The sequence below is a fragment of the Tachypleus tridentatus genome, chromosome 13, assembly GCF_004210375.1.
Source record: "Tachypleus tridentatus isolate NWPU-2018 chromosome 13, ASM421037v1, whole genome shotgun sequence".
NCBI lineage: Eukaryota > Metazoa > Arthropoda > Merostomata > Xiphosura > Limulidae > Tachypleus > Tachypleus tridentatus.
In genome coordinates this window covers 162,781,421-162,798,359 of record NC_134837.1, presented here as the reverse complement: position 1 = coordinate 162,798,359, position 16,939 = coordinate 162,781,421, and the positions used below count along the sequence as shown (strand labels likewise).

General features: G+C 31.6%; 1 protein-coding gene across 4 annotated transcripts in view; it reads left to right on the top strand.

The window, feature by feature from the left end:
• Positions 1-16,939, top strand: part of LOC143238864 (transcription cofactor vestigial-like protein 4) — a 47,830-nt gene that overhangs the window by 11,560 nt on the left and 19,331 nt on the right. For all 4 annotated transcript variants that reach the window (XM_076479454.1, XM_076479453.1, XM_076479452.1 and 1 more), the window contains 2 exons: positions 702-938; positions 2,944-3,051. In XM_076479454.1, coding sequence (XP_076335569.1) covers positions 2,970-3,051 — 82 coding nt within the window. In that variant the 5' untranslated portion in view covers positions 702-938; positions 2,944-2,969. The remainder of the gene's footprint in view (positions 1-701; positions 939-2,943; positions 3,052-16,939) is intronic.

The window sequence follows — 16,939 nt, the reverse complement described above, 5'->3', positions numbered from 1 at the left end:
CATCTGAACAGCGTCGTATTCTGTTTGTTACTTAGAAACTTTTCCGAAAATGTATAGGTAATTTTAATTCTTCAGTAGTTTTATCCATTATTAGAACAATATGTTTGCAACTTAAATATTTAAAACTTATACAAACCGATAGAATAAGCATATATCCTTTCACCATAATGATGTGAATAAGAATCACGTAGTTTCTAAATAATAACACATATTTTACCTATCACAAATACAGTAGAAATATTAGTTACCGAGAAAGTTTTCTCTAAGTCTTGGTAAAATAAGCTGTTTGGCTTTACATTTCAATAATTTAAGTTAAAAGTCAGTGTAATGTTTTCTCAATGAAAATTTGTCTTTCCCACTCTGAATTTGTGGTTATGACTATTACAGTCCCTTGAAGTTGTAATAAAACACAAATAATTCATATTTAGACTTTAATTAGCTATCTATAGACAGCTACTAAAAATAAGCACTTCATTCTTAGACTGCATTGTTATCTATGTTTACAACTAAAACTGTTGAAGTATATTTGATAGTTTTGTTGTTTTTTGTCCACGTTATTGTAATTGGACGAGTATAATATATCCAATCATTGTTAGAATTGTTTTTATTAGAAACCCATAAAAGATTTTTATTGTAGCTTTATTTTATTTAATCAAAAAGATATAAAAGGCTTTTAAAATAGTTTAGTTTTATTCTTGTAGATGGCAGCGCATCTGAAATACCAATCTTTTAAACGACAAATCAGTTCCAAGAAACTATATCACGTGAGAGAAATGTCATCTCATACCATGCGTGTTTTCGCTCATACCAACGTTATGTGAACTCGTTGACTAGATAAGAGCTATTGTTGATTGTATAAGAGTATCTAGGAAGAGAAACGTATATAACAAAGTGTTGAAGACGCATGTGAGAAAAGACTGTTCAATTCATATCACAAAGTAAGTCCCTTTGTTTTTTGGTAAATAGTTGTCAACTTTGTTGAGAGTAAACATTTCAGTAAAGTTTATAACATACTATAGTGCTTATATAAAGCGTGATACTATTACCCATAACAAAACTTTTCAGTAAATATTTACAAATAAACGAACCATTATTATATAACTAATAAATAATAGTAATAATATAGTATTGTGCAGATACAATAACAGTTTGACATATGGTTAAGCCACCACGGATTACACAAAATTTAAAAATTAAAGCGCTACAAATTCAATTACAAATTAATGACTTCTAGTTGGGAGTAATTTTATTATAAGTATAGTGTAAGGTCGTATGATTATGTTGTTTTTATGAAATAACTGTGTTTAAGAGTTCATGTGTCACAATGTGTTAATCAGTTCTGTGCACTCAGCACAGTAATTTATATCTAGGTTATTTATGAACTGTCGCCATAGGTGCTAGAACTAAATTACAACGTACAGATACTGAGGTAGACCAGTCAGAACAATAGGCTATTTGCTATTTCCACTGATACTGGCAGTGTCGGTGATACATAATGGATTTTGTTTTCAATATGAATTTATTTGTTAGTTAAATACATTATTTAGTTTGCTTAATTTTCAAAAACATTTTCCTAAATTTTGCTTTTCTCAATGCAATAGTTATATTGTCCTTAACCAACAAGTAACAATTGATTAATGGCTAGCAGGTTCAACCTATCACATGGCATGTACAATATTTTATATATTTTTTGCTAGCAACTGACATATAATGTTCATATGGTTCTGTACCCAAAAGGAACAAGTATATTTTGACGTAATTACTGCCAGTATGCTAGTTTTAACTCTTAGTAGAATATTTTACCTAGTGGTTGTTCTATTCAGTTGAAATAAAATATTACAATAAAAAAAAAACAGGAATTTATTAACTTACCTTAATTTTCTGAAATATTTCATGGTGAAATCCCTTTTGTGAAATTTAAAAAACAACACTGAATCTGATTGGTCTTTAAGATAGCAAACTGTAGAATCCTAAACATCTTAAAATTTATTTTAAACCTTTTGTTTTTGGTAACTAATAATTACTATGTATGTTGCAAAATAAATTGGATCTGGATATTTCAAGTATCAGTTTTTGGCTGTTATTGTGCATAGTGATTAATGTACTGTGTTTATGACAACAATTATACATTTACAAACTTTTAATACACATGCAAACTGGTGATGGTCACAAAACTTAAAACTGAGAAACATTAAAAATGCCATACAACTTATACAAACCGATAGAATAAGCATATATCCTTTCACCATAATGATGTTATATGACAACAATTATACATTTACAAACTTTCAATACACATGCGAACTGGTGATGGTCACAAAACTTAAACTGAGAAACATTAAAAATACCATACAACTTATACAAACCGATAGAATAAGCATATATCCTTTCACCATAATGATGTGAATAAGAATCACGTAGTTTCTAAATAATAACACATATTTTACCTATCACAAATACAGTAGAAATATTAGTTACTGAGAAAGTTTTCTCTAAGTCTTGGTAAAATAAGCTGTTTGGCTTTACATTAAAATACATTAAAAATACCATTCCTTTTATGACTGGGAGTTAGATGCTATTTTGCATTTCATTACAAGTTCCTGTGGTAACAAAATTCTTCTGAATTTTATTAGTTGTAAAATGTTAACATATTAAATGTCACAATTAAATTTAGATAAACCTGTTTTAAAGCTTTAAATTAAAATTAAGATTAAATACAACAATTTAAATCACTCAAGAAATATTTGTTATTTTTATTTTGACTTGAGTTTCTCAATAACTACCATCTAAAAAAAATCTCTTTGAGGAGTAATTTTAGTATAATACTGACTGGAAAGCAAGCACTACTGACATAAGTATACATTACATGTAGTGCATTAAGAACTAATGTCACATTCACTTTTGAAAGATAGAGTTGTTTGAAGGTTAATTTTTTTTTCTAAGATAAACCACCTACCAAAAAAAATAAAATGGACAGAATGGAAATTGCAGAAACCCCACTGGATGTCCTGTCCAAAGCAGTTGCTCTTGTCGAGACAGAAGGAGAACCTGGTATGGCTTAATGTTTTTGTATCTACTAGGTTTTCATTGTTTTGGAAGTGTAACTTTTGTTACTTACATGTAACTTCTAATCACTAAAAACATTTATCATATATTCTTATTCTGTATCCTACACAATTGATATAGTTTTGATAATTTAGTGTTAGCAAAAGTGTATTCTTTATTCATTGCCAAAAGGTCAAAATGAAAGAGAAAAACATTCTGATTGTAAATATTGAAAGAAATATTCTAATTTATTTTTTCATTTAATGTTTGTAACTCAGCTTATAGAATATACTTAGCTGATAGAATATACATAGAAGGTGGGTCATAAGTAACTGGAACTCGAACAAGAGCATAAAAAAAAGTTTAATGACAATAATATTTTAGAAGTTGCATTAAAATGTTGGAAATTCTTAATAATGTAACTTGACACAGAAGTTACAATCTTATCTTTTTTGCATCTCAGTCTGAAGAAGAACATTCAAGCATGATAATATAACTATTTTAATTCATTGAAACCTTATTAACTATTATTGTAATCATTAGAATATCTTTATTGTATAACGTTTTTTTAATATCATCATAAATTGGATATCAAAATTATATCCCTCATTATGAAAGTTCTTATGCAGTTAAGATTCGTGGTATCATTGTACCTCAAGTGCACTTTAACTTAGAGTAAATGTTTGTATAAATTTGCTCTAAATATTGTATAACCAATATTATTGGAGCTGGAAAATCTGTAGATACATACTGATACCTGACCCTGTGTAAAGAATGTGTACATATATTATATCAATAAATTAATATTAAGTAACTTACCTTGAATGTACTTGTATGAGGATAACATTCAGTAAACATTTAAAATAATTCAAACTAATGTGGTACAGTGTGTCATCAGGCAAACCATCCTACACTGTATATTAATATGTTTATTTTTTTATAATTCCAACTGATGTATAGTGCATGATCAAGCAAACCATTTTTTAAATATATATGAATATGCTACTATGTATTTATACTTCAAGCTAATGTTGTACAACATCTTGCACATTGTATGAACATGTTTATGTATACAGATGATAGGAACCATTGTTGAATGATTTAAGAAAAATTTTAGGATTTAATCGAAACATGTTTATTTCTCTAAAATGCACCAATTCCTCACTTATTCATCAGTCTCAAAGTAATTCTTTAATTAATCACTACAGTTGTAGTAAAAACTATGCAGAAAAATTAAATGTTATCATGAACAAAAGTACATGTGCATTCTGAAAGAGACTTAAATAGCACTTGAACCTTTCCACTGTCTTCTGGGTCAGGAAGTAGAAAACATAATGCAGGCATTCTGACACAAATTTTCAACTCTTCTGACTATACAAAGAATAAAAGATATTTGGTAGTAATAAACGTTTATTTTTCTTTATGTTTTAAGGCCAAGTAGATAATTTATGTTAAAAAATCAGAATATTTATTAACCACTTGAAATTTTTCAAGCACTGACTCTTAATGTTATTAGGTCTCTTTGTAGTCATATTTAAGCATTAGGCCTAATATATAAATGTAACATAAGGCTTAGCGGAAACACTATTTGGTAAATTTTATTTTGCTTTTTGTTATAACTCAGTGTCGTAGAACTTCTGATTTATCACCGAAGTCATCAAGAAGTAAAGAAACAAACCTTTTTTAAGAAAATAACATGAATATTGAGCATTCAACATAAACACTGTAGTTGGCCTAAGAACAATCAGATGATAATGTTATTGCTAAAAGATGATTTATGTTGTTGAGCATACCGAAAAAGGAGTGTGAAAGCTTCTTGATAAAGTGACAAAGGGAATAACGTTGAAAAAGTTATCTTGAAATAGAAATAAGGTTTTTGGTTTACTTATTATTGCTATAATATTTTTTTTTTTTGTAAAGTAAATTTCATTGTGATGAAATGAGTTGTAATTGTTACATTCACTTCACTGCTAGTGAAAAAAGTGGTGAGGACTCATTTCATGGCTACACAAGTACACACATATGGTATGTAAGAGCAGGTTAGTGATTTAACTAAATTCTCTATTGGTCTCAGAATTTTTAGGTATCACATGTACATGCAAATACCACCCCACATACAGTCTTGCATGACATATGAAAATAGGAATGTTATGAAGTGTGCTAAAGAATTTAAGAACTATGTTAATAAAATGAGTCATACTAACAATTTGCTACTTCCTGTATATTTGAATGAATTGTATTATAGTTTGTTTACATGATTAATCATTTATTCAAAAAACCATGTTACAGTGTGTGTACAAATATTTGTGCTTACTCTTCTGTCTTTGTTTTATTCATATAAAATATTAATATCACTGCACAACAATTTTTTTGAAAAGTTTTGCTTCCTGAAAAGTTTTTGCAGATTGTGACAGGTACCTGGTGGGTATGCACAAATATAGTTTTGGTTTTGCTTCATCATGTAGGAACTCTGAGAAATAAAAAGTTAACTGTTTACCAGCAATAACATATTTAATTGCATTAAATGTTTCTAATATGCTATTAAGTTCAACGTAATTAAGTGTTTTGCTCTTGATTTTCATTTGTATTCAATGTCCGGTGCATCACGTTGCAGTGTCCAACAGTAGTCAACAAGCATTGACGGATTCCAGTTGCCCTGATATTGTTTTTCTATTGTAGCAATGTCCTGGTGAAACTGAAGATTTTGATGAAACAGTACGTGATGGGCAAATTTGGATGTGATTTTCATGATTAGCAGCCAAAAATCTATAAGGAACACCCAACAGTGTTCAAGAAGCAACAACATTGTTGTGCAGTGTTATAAACAAGTATATGAAAAAATATTTGTTCTTAACCTGTGGCTACTAAGGTAGTATTTTGGTTTTATATGGTCACCACCATATAGATGAGTTATTGATTATTTGATGCAAAAACAGTATTGAAGTTCACATTGAAAACTGCATTGAATGTGTGTGTTAAAACAGAATGAGCATACCAAGAAGGATTTCATAATTCATAAACTAATTCCAGATCAATTTATAGGTTAAAAGTAAATGCTATACATTACAAGAACATAAACTTTGAGAAGATAAATCTGTGCAAACTTTGTAAGATAGGCTTAAGACTGTGACTTGTTACTTATATGAGTGTTTTTTGTGTATATCATAGTTTACTCAGTTTCAGAGTGCAGTAAACATCAGAAAGACTTTTACAAATTTTATAACTCCTAAGGAATTGGAAAGACCTAATAAAATTGTATAGCACACAAAGGGTTATGAATAATGTGGAATGATTCCAGTGAAGAATCATTATAACCATATGTACATAAAAATACAAGGTTATTAAAAAACAAAGATAAGGGTAATGTGGAAAGAGGTAAACAGCATTATTGCATTAGGTAAATGGAACACACAAATTGATTTTAAGAAGTATGTTAAGTAACTTATCTATTTTTATAGAGTAAACATAAGTAATGAAACAGGTTCTTGTTAATGCATTTATTCATAAAAGGAATAATTGATAGCTATTCAACATTAGAACAAGAGTTTCAGTAGGTTAATGGAATTCATATATATATATATATATATATATATATATACACACATATACATGTGTGTGTCTACACAGACACTTTCTCACATTCAGAAAACCACACAGCATTATGAGTAACAAGATACAACTATATAGAATTTTTTAATTTGTATTTTGGCACAACTGTACCATTTATTCACCTGCTGTAAGCACGTGCCTGGTAATGATTCACACCACGAGTCATAGATCGTTCATTTCGAGTATTTTTCGAAATGCCAGCAATGGACGCTGCATGGTACTGTTGTGTACTCTTTGGCATAATGACTGCTGTGAGTCATTCATGACCCATAACATGTATATGCAGTATATAATTTGATTCGAACAGTCATATTCGAAATGCGTTTTTATCAAGACACTGATCAATAGTGACTTAGTTTTAATCAGCTGATAGTGCACTTTATATAAATCTTGTTAAGTTGTATTCAAAACCTTTGGAATATCGTTTTATTTATATAGAAACTTCACCTTTATACAGCAGTAGTGAATTCAAATTCAAATATATTTATGGCAATTTTTACATGTACCTTTATTTTTTACCAAATTGTCCGTATATGTATGATCAATTGATAACAGTTGAGCTGGTTTTGGTGTTCCAGTTTGCTTACGCACAAAATATAGATTTAAAATATCGATTGGCTTGTAGAAAATGGTACAATGACAGAATTTTAAACACCATTCAAGATATATACGTGTGTTATAAGTTTGGTTACTAAGCAACGAGTATTGAATTCATTTATTGGGGATTTTCAATAAAGTAACATAATTTTGCCGTTATATAATAAATTTGGTAAGACAAATGTTTAGATTAAATAAAAGGTTGATAAAAATCATGTTAGACTGCAGTTTTTACTACACTTTTGGCCTATTGATTCGCAAGGCTCAGTTCGTTTTGGCGCACAAAATGGGAAATTGTAAATATTGGATTAAGTGTCTTTATTGTATATTATTTTAATTTATTTATCTAGTATGTTTTTTGTTTTGTTTTTATTTCGCGCAAATCTACACGAAGGCTATCTGCACTAGCCGTCCCTAATTTAGCAGTGTAAGACTAGAGGGAAGGCAGCTAGTCATCACCACCCACCGCCAACTCTTGGGCTACTCTTACCTACGAATAGTGAGATTGACTGTAACTTTATAACGCCTCCACGGCTGAAAGGGCGAGCAGGTTTGGTGCGACGGGGATTCGAACCCGCGACCCTCAAATTACGAGTCGAACGCCTTAACCCACCTGGCCATGCCGAGCCCATTTTATCTAGTAAACAGTTCATTTGTCAGTAATGTATAAAGTTAACAAAAACATAAAAATAATGTGCCACTTCTCAATATTGGAAAAAATATATATTTGAAAGAAAGAGGCTTGCTGTTGATGTGTTGATAGGCGAAGAAGTAAATTTATCAAAATAAGTGTGTATATTTATAACAAATTTTTTGCAAATTAAAAGTAAAATCTTCCTTTAGTAATTTCTCTTGGTAAAAGGGTTTAACCGTGGGTTGTATGTAATTTAAATTTTAGATGGTATTTCTGTTGGGTTAATATTAGACTAATATATCTTAAACAAATAATAATATGCAAAGTTTTTTTAAGGTTAAATGTATGAAGATATGTTTTAGAAAAAAATTTTGAACCACTAAAAAAATGGACTTCCCTCCTTCAATGTTAAGACCCCTAACCCACTTCTATCAAAATAATTGTGTAATAGACGAAACAATTGATATTGGTGCAACACTACTTTTAAGTCACTATTGCTACTATTACATTACTATTACATTTTTAGATCAATTTTATTACGTATATTTACATAATTCTGTAGCATACATTTCTTGGACTATTGTTATTGATGCATTCATAGTTCTAAACGTAAACAGTTTGTTTATATAAAATTTCTGGACTTTGATATTAGCTTACAGTTTTACAGAGATAATTCTTCGCACGTATTGTGAATTTTCTTTTCCTCAATTAATTAAAAATGTGGTAGTAGCGCTGACTTGCAGTCTGTGAATCACAGAATGGAACTCCATCCTCAAACGTACTTGCCTTTCCAGCCGAGTGGACATTATAATGTAACGTACAATTCCACTTCTCTTTGGTAAAAATTAACCAAAGAGTTGACGATGGGTGTCACTTCAAAATTAAACATCTGGCTCAGATAACCCTCGAGTAGTTTTGCACCAAATACAACAAACACTGAAATATGTAAGTTCGGCGAAGAAAAGATTCCATAAATAACGTAAAACATCTACATTCTGCTATTTTCGCAGAATTCGCGGCTCGTCAGTACTGCTTTGGTTGGTGTTTTATAGCTCAAAGCAACCAGGCTATCTGCGCCACACTGCTTGGGAGAGCAAGCCGAAGAAGTACAGTAGGCCTATTTTTAATAATCTTCATAACTCGTTAAATAAGTAATGAAAACAGCACTTTTTTGTTACAACACTTGTGGCCCGCCTGTTCAATGCATGCGGAAAGCAGAGGAGCTCCCGAGGGGCAAAAACCATTGTCGCTCGTTGAGGGGCCGTAAAGTTAAATGTCAAGTTTGGTGACAATCGGTCCAGCTATTAGCAATTATAAACGGGAACTCGCATATTTTTATCAAATAATTGTTCAAATTCGTGAAAAAAAAAAAGGTAAAACTCAATATATCATACAGGTAGAGGCAGCTTTTAACGTGTACGTACGTGTTATAACATTTCTTAATATGCAGTTTTGTTTACTCGATTGACTTTATAGTATGAACATTTAATTTCGCAATTTTTCCCAGTTATGTTAATATTGAACCAACTCTGCTTCGTTTTAGAGTACAAAACGTAATTGTGTTGTATGGTTGCATTTCTAAAATCGTGAATTACACATAATTTCACTAAAAATCATAAGGAAATAGATATTTGTGATTTTAGCCAAATATTAGTTGTCAGCAAAATGGAATTAGCCAGTACTTAAATTTTTGTTCTTGTTGAATTGACGAGTGGCAAAGATATTTATTAAGTTGTCGAAATACAGAATTATATAAAAATTAGATGTTCAAATATGTGCTTGTTGATAAACGTGCGCTCGTGTGTGTGCATAATTCGAGCTTCTTCGATATTAACATGACATAAATGATTGCATCTAGTACTGACTTCATCGTGTGTTTTGATTAAATTATTAAGACTGCCATTACCAGATTTCTCGATTTAAAATTAAAATAAGAGCAAAACATTGGATATTATAAAAATGGCAGTTATTTCCTCTTACTTGACATGATTTGTGTTTGTTCCACAACAAGCCCAGAAAATTGTTGACTAAGTGACGTGATTGTAGCAATTTTGTTACTTTTGGTGTTATTACCTAGAGGCAGGTTCGAGGCTCATTCTGTTTTGGTTTTTTTGTTGTTCTTTAAAATTATTAGCGTAAACAAATATTATAGTAATTAATAAAACGAGATTGTAATTTGCTAGCAAATGTTTGTGTAAAACATGTTTTATAACGAGTAATTTCTGTAAGACGGTAATTACTGATTGTATTGCTAGACAGACTCTGGGTTCTAGCCACTGCCGCGGTTGGCGTTTATAGCAAATTGATAAAATATTAAAAAAATTATATTTTACTGATCTTATAGTGAATAATGTAAATAGAGTGCAGAAAAACTTTCACTGCCATGTTTATAGATAAGCTGTTCTTCCACTATTGGATGTATAATTTGATGCAAATAAAATGAAAAGAAAAAAAGACTAATATTACTTTCATAAATTTGAAAGTGGTGAATTCTGGAAAGTTTGAAGGGGAATTCCCTGTCTTTGTGATAGTACAAAATTCGAAAATCACGTAGCAGTGCCCTAAAGGTGGGTATCCATGTGCAGTGAAGAGTTAATAGCGAGTATTCTAACTAAATGAGTATCGTCTTCTCTCCCTCCCCCAAAAATAAAATGTATCGCGCTAGTGAAGAATAATTGCGTAATATCTGTACTGACATCAGACTACTCAAATTTGATGAATAAGAACCGATTTTAAACTTCAGAAAAAACGTTATATTTTAATAATCTAATGTATCAACGTCAGTTTGAGTCATCGTATAAAGTACATAAAACTGACGAAAACGTAAATCGAAATATTTCTGTTAAAGTACTGTTAAGCCTTTTCATTTTTCTTGAAATATTCTAAATAAGTTACTGCAGTTAACACAGCCATACGTACTTCTTTGCATCACTAACATTCGTAATTCCAAAAACCTGGAAAATCGTGTTATGCACATTTCTGAAGTGCCTACGTCATGCATGTATGTGGACTGGTACAGATAAAATCAACATAAATGTGTTGAGTATGTATTTGAAAATTGTTTTTAATGTCATAAGACTATACATTCGTTTTGTCATACTAAAATAAAAAGTTTTATGGGGCAATTGAGTTTTTTCCTTGTCACCTCAAGAAATGGCCCGGCATGGCTAGGTGGGTTAAGGCGTGCAACTCATAATCTGAGGGTCGCTGGTTCGAATCCCCGTCGCTCCAAACATGCTCGCCATTTCAGCCGTGGGGGCGTTATAATGTTACAATGAATCCCGCTTTTCGTTGGTAAAAGAGTAGCCAAAGAGTTGGCGGTGGATGATGATGACTAGCTGCCTTCCCTGTAGTCTTACACTGCTAAATTAGGGACGGCTAGCGCAGATAGCCCTTGAGTAGCTTTGCGCGAAATTCAAAAAACAAACAAACCTCAAGAAATTCTAGTTTTCTCTTTAGATAGTTCATATGACTCGATCATTCACCGAACCTTTTTTTTTTTTTCTTAATGTATACATGTATAAATTATCTTCGGCAGAAATAGAGGAATGTTCTAGAGCTCTTATAACCAAATTATATTAAATTGGCTGCGCTGTTAAGGAGACACTATTAAGCTGTGAAGACGTATGGTTTGTACTTTTTTAAAGCTATATTTTTGATTCGCTAGGTCAAAGATCGAGGTCACAGGCATTAATGCACAATTCGTATAAAACAAAGATTACCAAATACATCACGTGCTCTTGACGAGTGTAATTTTAGAATGGAAGGGCAAGGCCATGCACAACTCTGAATCATCACTACAGTTGTATGTTAACTTCTTATATTACATTACTTGTAAGACTCGGTTGAAGAACATGTCACGTTATCGCATGAAATACTTATTTTTATGGAATGTACAACAGTTTTAAATGCTCGTGACGGACACCTAACTTATATAAGGAATTTTGTTGTTAACACATTTCCCGAATACTGTGCTTGAAACCAACTAGTTCAGTTCAGTAAAATAAAAACAAATTCCATTTTGGGCCAGACTGTAATATAATGTTACAAAACGAATGAGAGGGAAGTGAAAAGTGTTACAATTAACAATAAATCTATTCATTCACTGTACATTTAATTCTCATAAATGGCCCGACATAGCAAGGTAGTTAAGGCACTCATAATCCGAGGGTCGCAGGCTCGAATCCCCGTCACACCAAACATGTTCGCCCTTTCAGCCTTGTGGGCGTTATAATTGACTATCAATCCCACTATTCGTTAGTAAAAGAGTAGCCCAAGAGTTGGCGGTGGGTGGTAATGAGTAATTGCCTTTTAGTCTTAAACTGCTAAATTAGGGATGGCTAGCGCAGATAGCCCTCATATAGCTTTGCGTGATATTTAAAAACAATTTGTCGCAGACAGTGCATATAGTCTATAAAAATAATAAACAAAAGGTTTAAACCATTTATTATAGTTCGAGTCAAAAGAGAAACTGATTTTGCATCTCTTATGGTTCGTATGTTATTTTTATTGCCTTTTAGTCTTACACTGCTAAATTAGGGATGGCTAGCGCAGATAGCCCTCATATAGCTTTGCGTGATATTTAAAAACAATTTGTCGCAGACAGTGCATATAGTCTATAAAAATAATAAACAAAACGTTTAAACCATTTATTATAGTTCGAGTCAAAAGAGAAACTGATTTTGCATCTCTTATAGTTCGTATGTTATTTTTATTTTATGTGAAATAAATGCCCCCTGGTTGCACAGCGACATGGCTTCAGAATTATAACGTTAGAAGTCGGGTTTCAATACCCGTGATGGGCAAAGCACGGATAGCCCATTGTGTAGCTTTATGCTTAACTTCAAACAAGAAAAACATTTTAAACAAAACATATTATTAAGAATTATGAAATATGAGAGTAAAATCCACTCTATCTCTCACACACACTTTAAGGAAAAAAACAACTAATAAGCAAATAGGATGATGTGGCGTTTTGCTTTATTGAAAAATATTTTCAAAATAATCTTAATAATGGCGACCAAGCATGTGGTTATTACCTACTAAATATAAATGATTAATTTAAAACTTGCTTTCGAAATATTCATATTATCGAGAGAAGCATATTTTCTCTTATTAAGTAGGGGGAAAGTGACGTACTTGCGCTCTTACTCAAGGAAGTTGTATTTAATCTTACTATTAAGTAAATAACACATTGTATTATGTACTTACTATATAATTGTGGTGATCGGATATCAATCATTATGGTTAATATCTAGTACAGACATCTAATTTTTAATTAGTTACACATAATTATTACTAGATACTAATTACTAATCAGTTTAATGCCACAAATTGCTGCTTTGTTCAGAACTAGCCCTTCCGATTGACTTGGATATTACAGTATGAAGTAGATACTAAATCTAATACGTTCACTACCAACTCCAAAATAGCCTTTCTGGAGACGTGGATATCACCCTATCAGGAAAACTCTGGTATCGAGTCCTGACCATGACAATAATTGAAATAGTCCTTTTGAGATTGTGGATAGCACACTATCAAAAAGACCCTGGATCGAATACGGTTACTACAAGTGAAATAGTCCTTCTAGCAACTGTTAGGAGTATTCTGGATTAAAAATGCTACTTCTACTACAAAAATAGCCCTTCTGAAGACATGAATAGTACATTATCAAGAGGTTCCTGGATCGAATACAGCTATTACCACTCAAAAAATTTCCTTTTGAGAACATGAATAGCACATTATCAAAAGGTTCGTGGATTGAATACGGTTACTACAATCATCATAGAAATAGTCAATCTTGGGACATCCATTAACACAATAACAGTTTAACGACCGAAAAATAGAATAAAAAGCATTGCCTTACTCATATCTAGTGATTAAAACACGTATCATGTAAATATCTAATTAATAATTATACGTAGGTGATCGTATAGGTTGCTAACCGTGATAGCGATAGTATTTATTTCATTTTGTGCCTTTAGTTTATTTTGAAAATAAAACGCGAAATGCAACCTGGTAAGCGAGTTTTTATTTATCGGATTACGACATGTCAGGTAAGGGGATATTTATTTGAGTGAATCATACACTTTTTTTTTTTTGCTACCCTTGATCCACATAACAGAAACGATCAGATAAGTTTTTGTTTGTTTGTTTTTTTTTTGCTCAAAACCCCATTCTTAACTACTTGCTTGTTATCATACAGAAGGAGTTCGTCAAAACTTCTACAAAATGAGTCATGCGTTGTACGTCCAAATGTGGCTTCATTTTTTATCTATTGTGGCGCCACCTAGAATGTATTTAGTTCTTTACAAATTGACTGAACCATAAAGTTCTTACAGCAAGTTTGCGGAGGAAATATTTATACAACGTAGAGAAGATAAATTTGTATTAGGTATTGTTGCTAGTTGCTACAGTTCATTACTAATGGCATTGCTTAACCCTTAAAGATATAAAAACTGCTTGAGCGAGGAAATTACAAAATTTAACATAAATAAGATGAAACACTAGTCAAATTAAAATATAAATTTGTTAACGAATACGAAAACAGCGTTTCGAGCAACAGTCTTCATTCTACGAAGAGCTTTTAGCCGTTACTTTGTTGTATTCGTCAATAAAAATAAGTGTGTGCCATTGCATAGTTTTTCGATAATTATTTGTTATATACTGATGGGTTTTTCGCTTTTATAATGACTGACAGTAAAATAGAGAAGGGTGCAACTTAAACTTTGCGGTACATATTGCCAATACAAACATATTTTAAAACTGCGTTACTGGTCACATCTGTTTCTATTAATCGTACAGTAAGGCCAGTTCATACCACTCATATTAATAATGTCTACTTTTTTTATATTCATTGCAATAATCCGTACTATTATTAAACAGATGAAAAAAAAATTCATTACTATTTGTTAATAATTTTTATTGTTTTATCTGTATTTGACAGTTGATGCTAATAACCTGTATTGCTGTTACCTACGTGCGTTACACTTGTTTTCAGTAAGTTGCATTGTGTACATGACAGTTGATGCTAATTAGTTGTATTGTTATGTTTGTAAGTACGTGCATTTATTGCTAATAAGTTTCGTTGTTTGTATCAATAAGTGCATGACAGTCATTGCTAATAAGCTATTGTTTATATCTATAAGAATGTGACCGTTGTTGTTAATAATCTGCCTTGTTTATATCTGTAGTACTCATTAATACTTACTGTTAAAAAGATGTATTTTTAAACAAAATGTTGACAGTGTTGGCTATTAATAATGTACTTTCATTATCTGCTATTAGATAGAAACTTTTGGCAGTAATTGTAACTGGACTGTATGTACTTTGATTAGTCTGAAGTGGCTAGTTGTGGTTGTTAGTAGTTCTCACGATGTTTGATCTAGCAGTAGTGAATAAGAGCTTATTTTTTTTGTAATTATGATATACACTTCACTAAAAGTTGGAAATGATTAGCAACGTTATTAGGCACACGTCGTGGCTTGACATTTAAGTTTACCACTCGACAATGGTACGTGGTAACTTAATCGTTAACACAGTAGTAGTTTTTTAATCAATATCTGTAATGTTGCTTCATCATAAGCTATTGTGTTACTAGGTGTGCTTTAACAGTGACTGGTTATAAGTGATACTATTATTAATTCAAAAGTGCGGTGTGACAGTGGTTCACTATAAGCTAGGGTGTGGTGTGACAGAGGCTCATCATAAGTTAATATGTGGTCTGATAATGGTTGATCATAAGTTGTACTGTTAAGAAGAAATTGTAGTCTAACAGTAATAACATTGAGGGGTGCTGTTACCAGGTAGAGGGTATTATAATTAGTTGTATAGTAATAACAATGAGGGGTGCTGTTACCAGGTAGAGGGTATTATAATTAGTTGTATAGTAATAACAATGAGGGGTGCTGTTACCAGGTAGAGGGTATTATAATTAGTTGTATAGTAATAACAATGAGGGGTGCTGTTACCAGGTAGAGGGTATTATAATTAGTTGTATAGTAATAACAATGAGGGGTGCTGTTACCAGGTAGATGGTATTATAATTAGTTGTATAGTAATAACAATGAGGGGTGCTGTTATCAGGTAGAGGGTATTATAATTAGTTGTATAGTAATAACAATGAGGGGTGCTGTTACCAGGTGGAGGGTATTATAATTGGTTGTATTTTTTGTAAATTTATTTTTCTTACCAATACTAGAGTAAAAATGGAGTAGAGACCTCATCTGTTCTATGATTTGCTACTTCCTCTACAACTAGTTTCACCGAATTCACGGTTCGCCAGTGCTTCTTGGAAAAGTGAAACAAATAAAGTAGACCTCATGTAGTGACAAAATATATTTGGTTTGATGCATATATCTGCACTTACTGTTAGAATTTCCAGTGAAATTCACTTTTAGTGGGGAAAATAAATTCACAAGTAGGTAAGTAGTTAGCCCGCTGAATGATAATGGATAATTGTGACGGCATCGTAACATGTTATTCAAACACTTAAAAGTATTTTATATCGGTGATGGTGAGTATGTATGATGCCAAACAATTTCACTTTTTTTTAGATAGAAGTGTAGTCTGATACTGGTTGATATTGTATTGCTATTAAGATATGACTGGTTACTCGAATATTGTACAACATTTTCACAATTGGTGGCAAAGAAGTAATAAAAAAATCACCCATGTAATATTTGTTTGTTTTTGTAGCATGTAACTGTGACCTATTTGTATGTGTAGTACTGGCGATAAACTTCAGTATCACATCTAGCAGATCATTTTACAGTGTTTGAGGGCCATCTGCACGTGGTATCAACCAGTAGTGATGACTACACGCTATGCTGAAGGACTTGATAAATAACCAAGCTGAACCATTGTATATTCAATTGGACGGTTAAGTCTGGCTTGTCTGTGAATGGAATAAATCCTTCTTGTCAGTTTATTATAATACCTCGTAGTAAACAAGATTCTTTTCATACAATTCTTTATCTACCTCTCTTTATCAAAACACACACACACGTGTATATATGCGTAATACACTTATTAAAAATATGTATATCGTGTTGA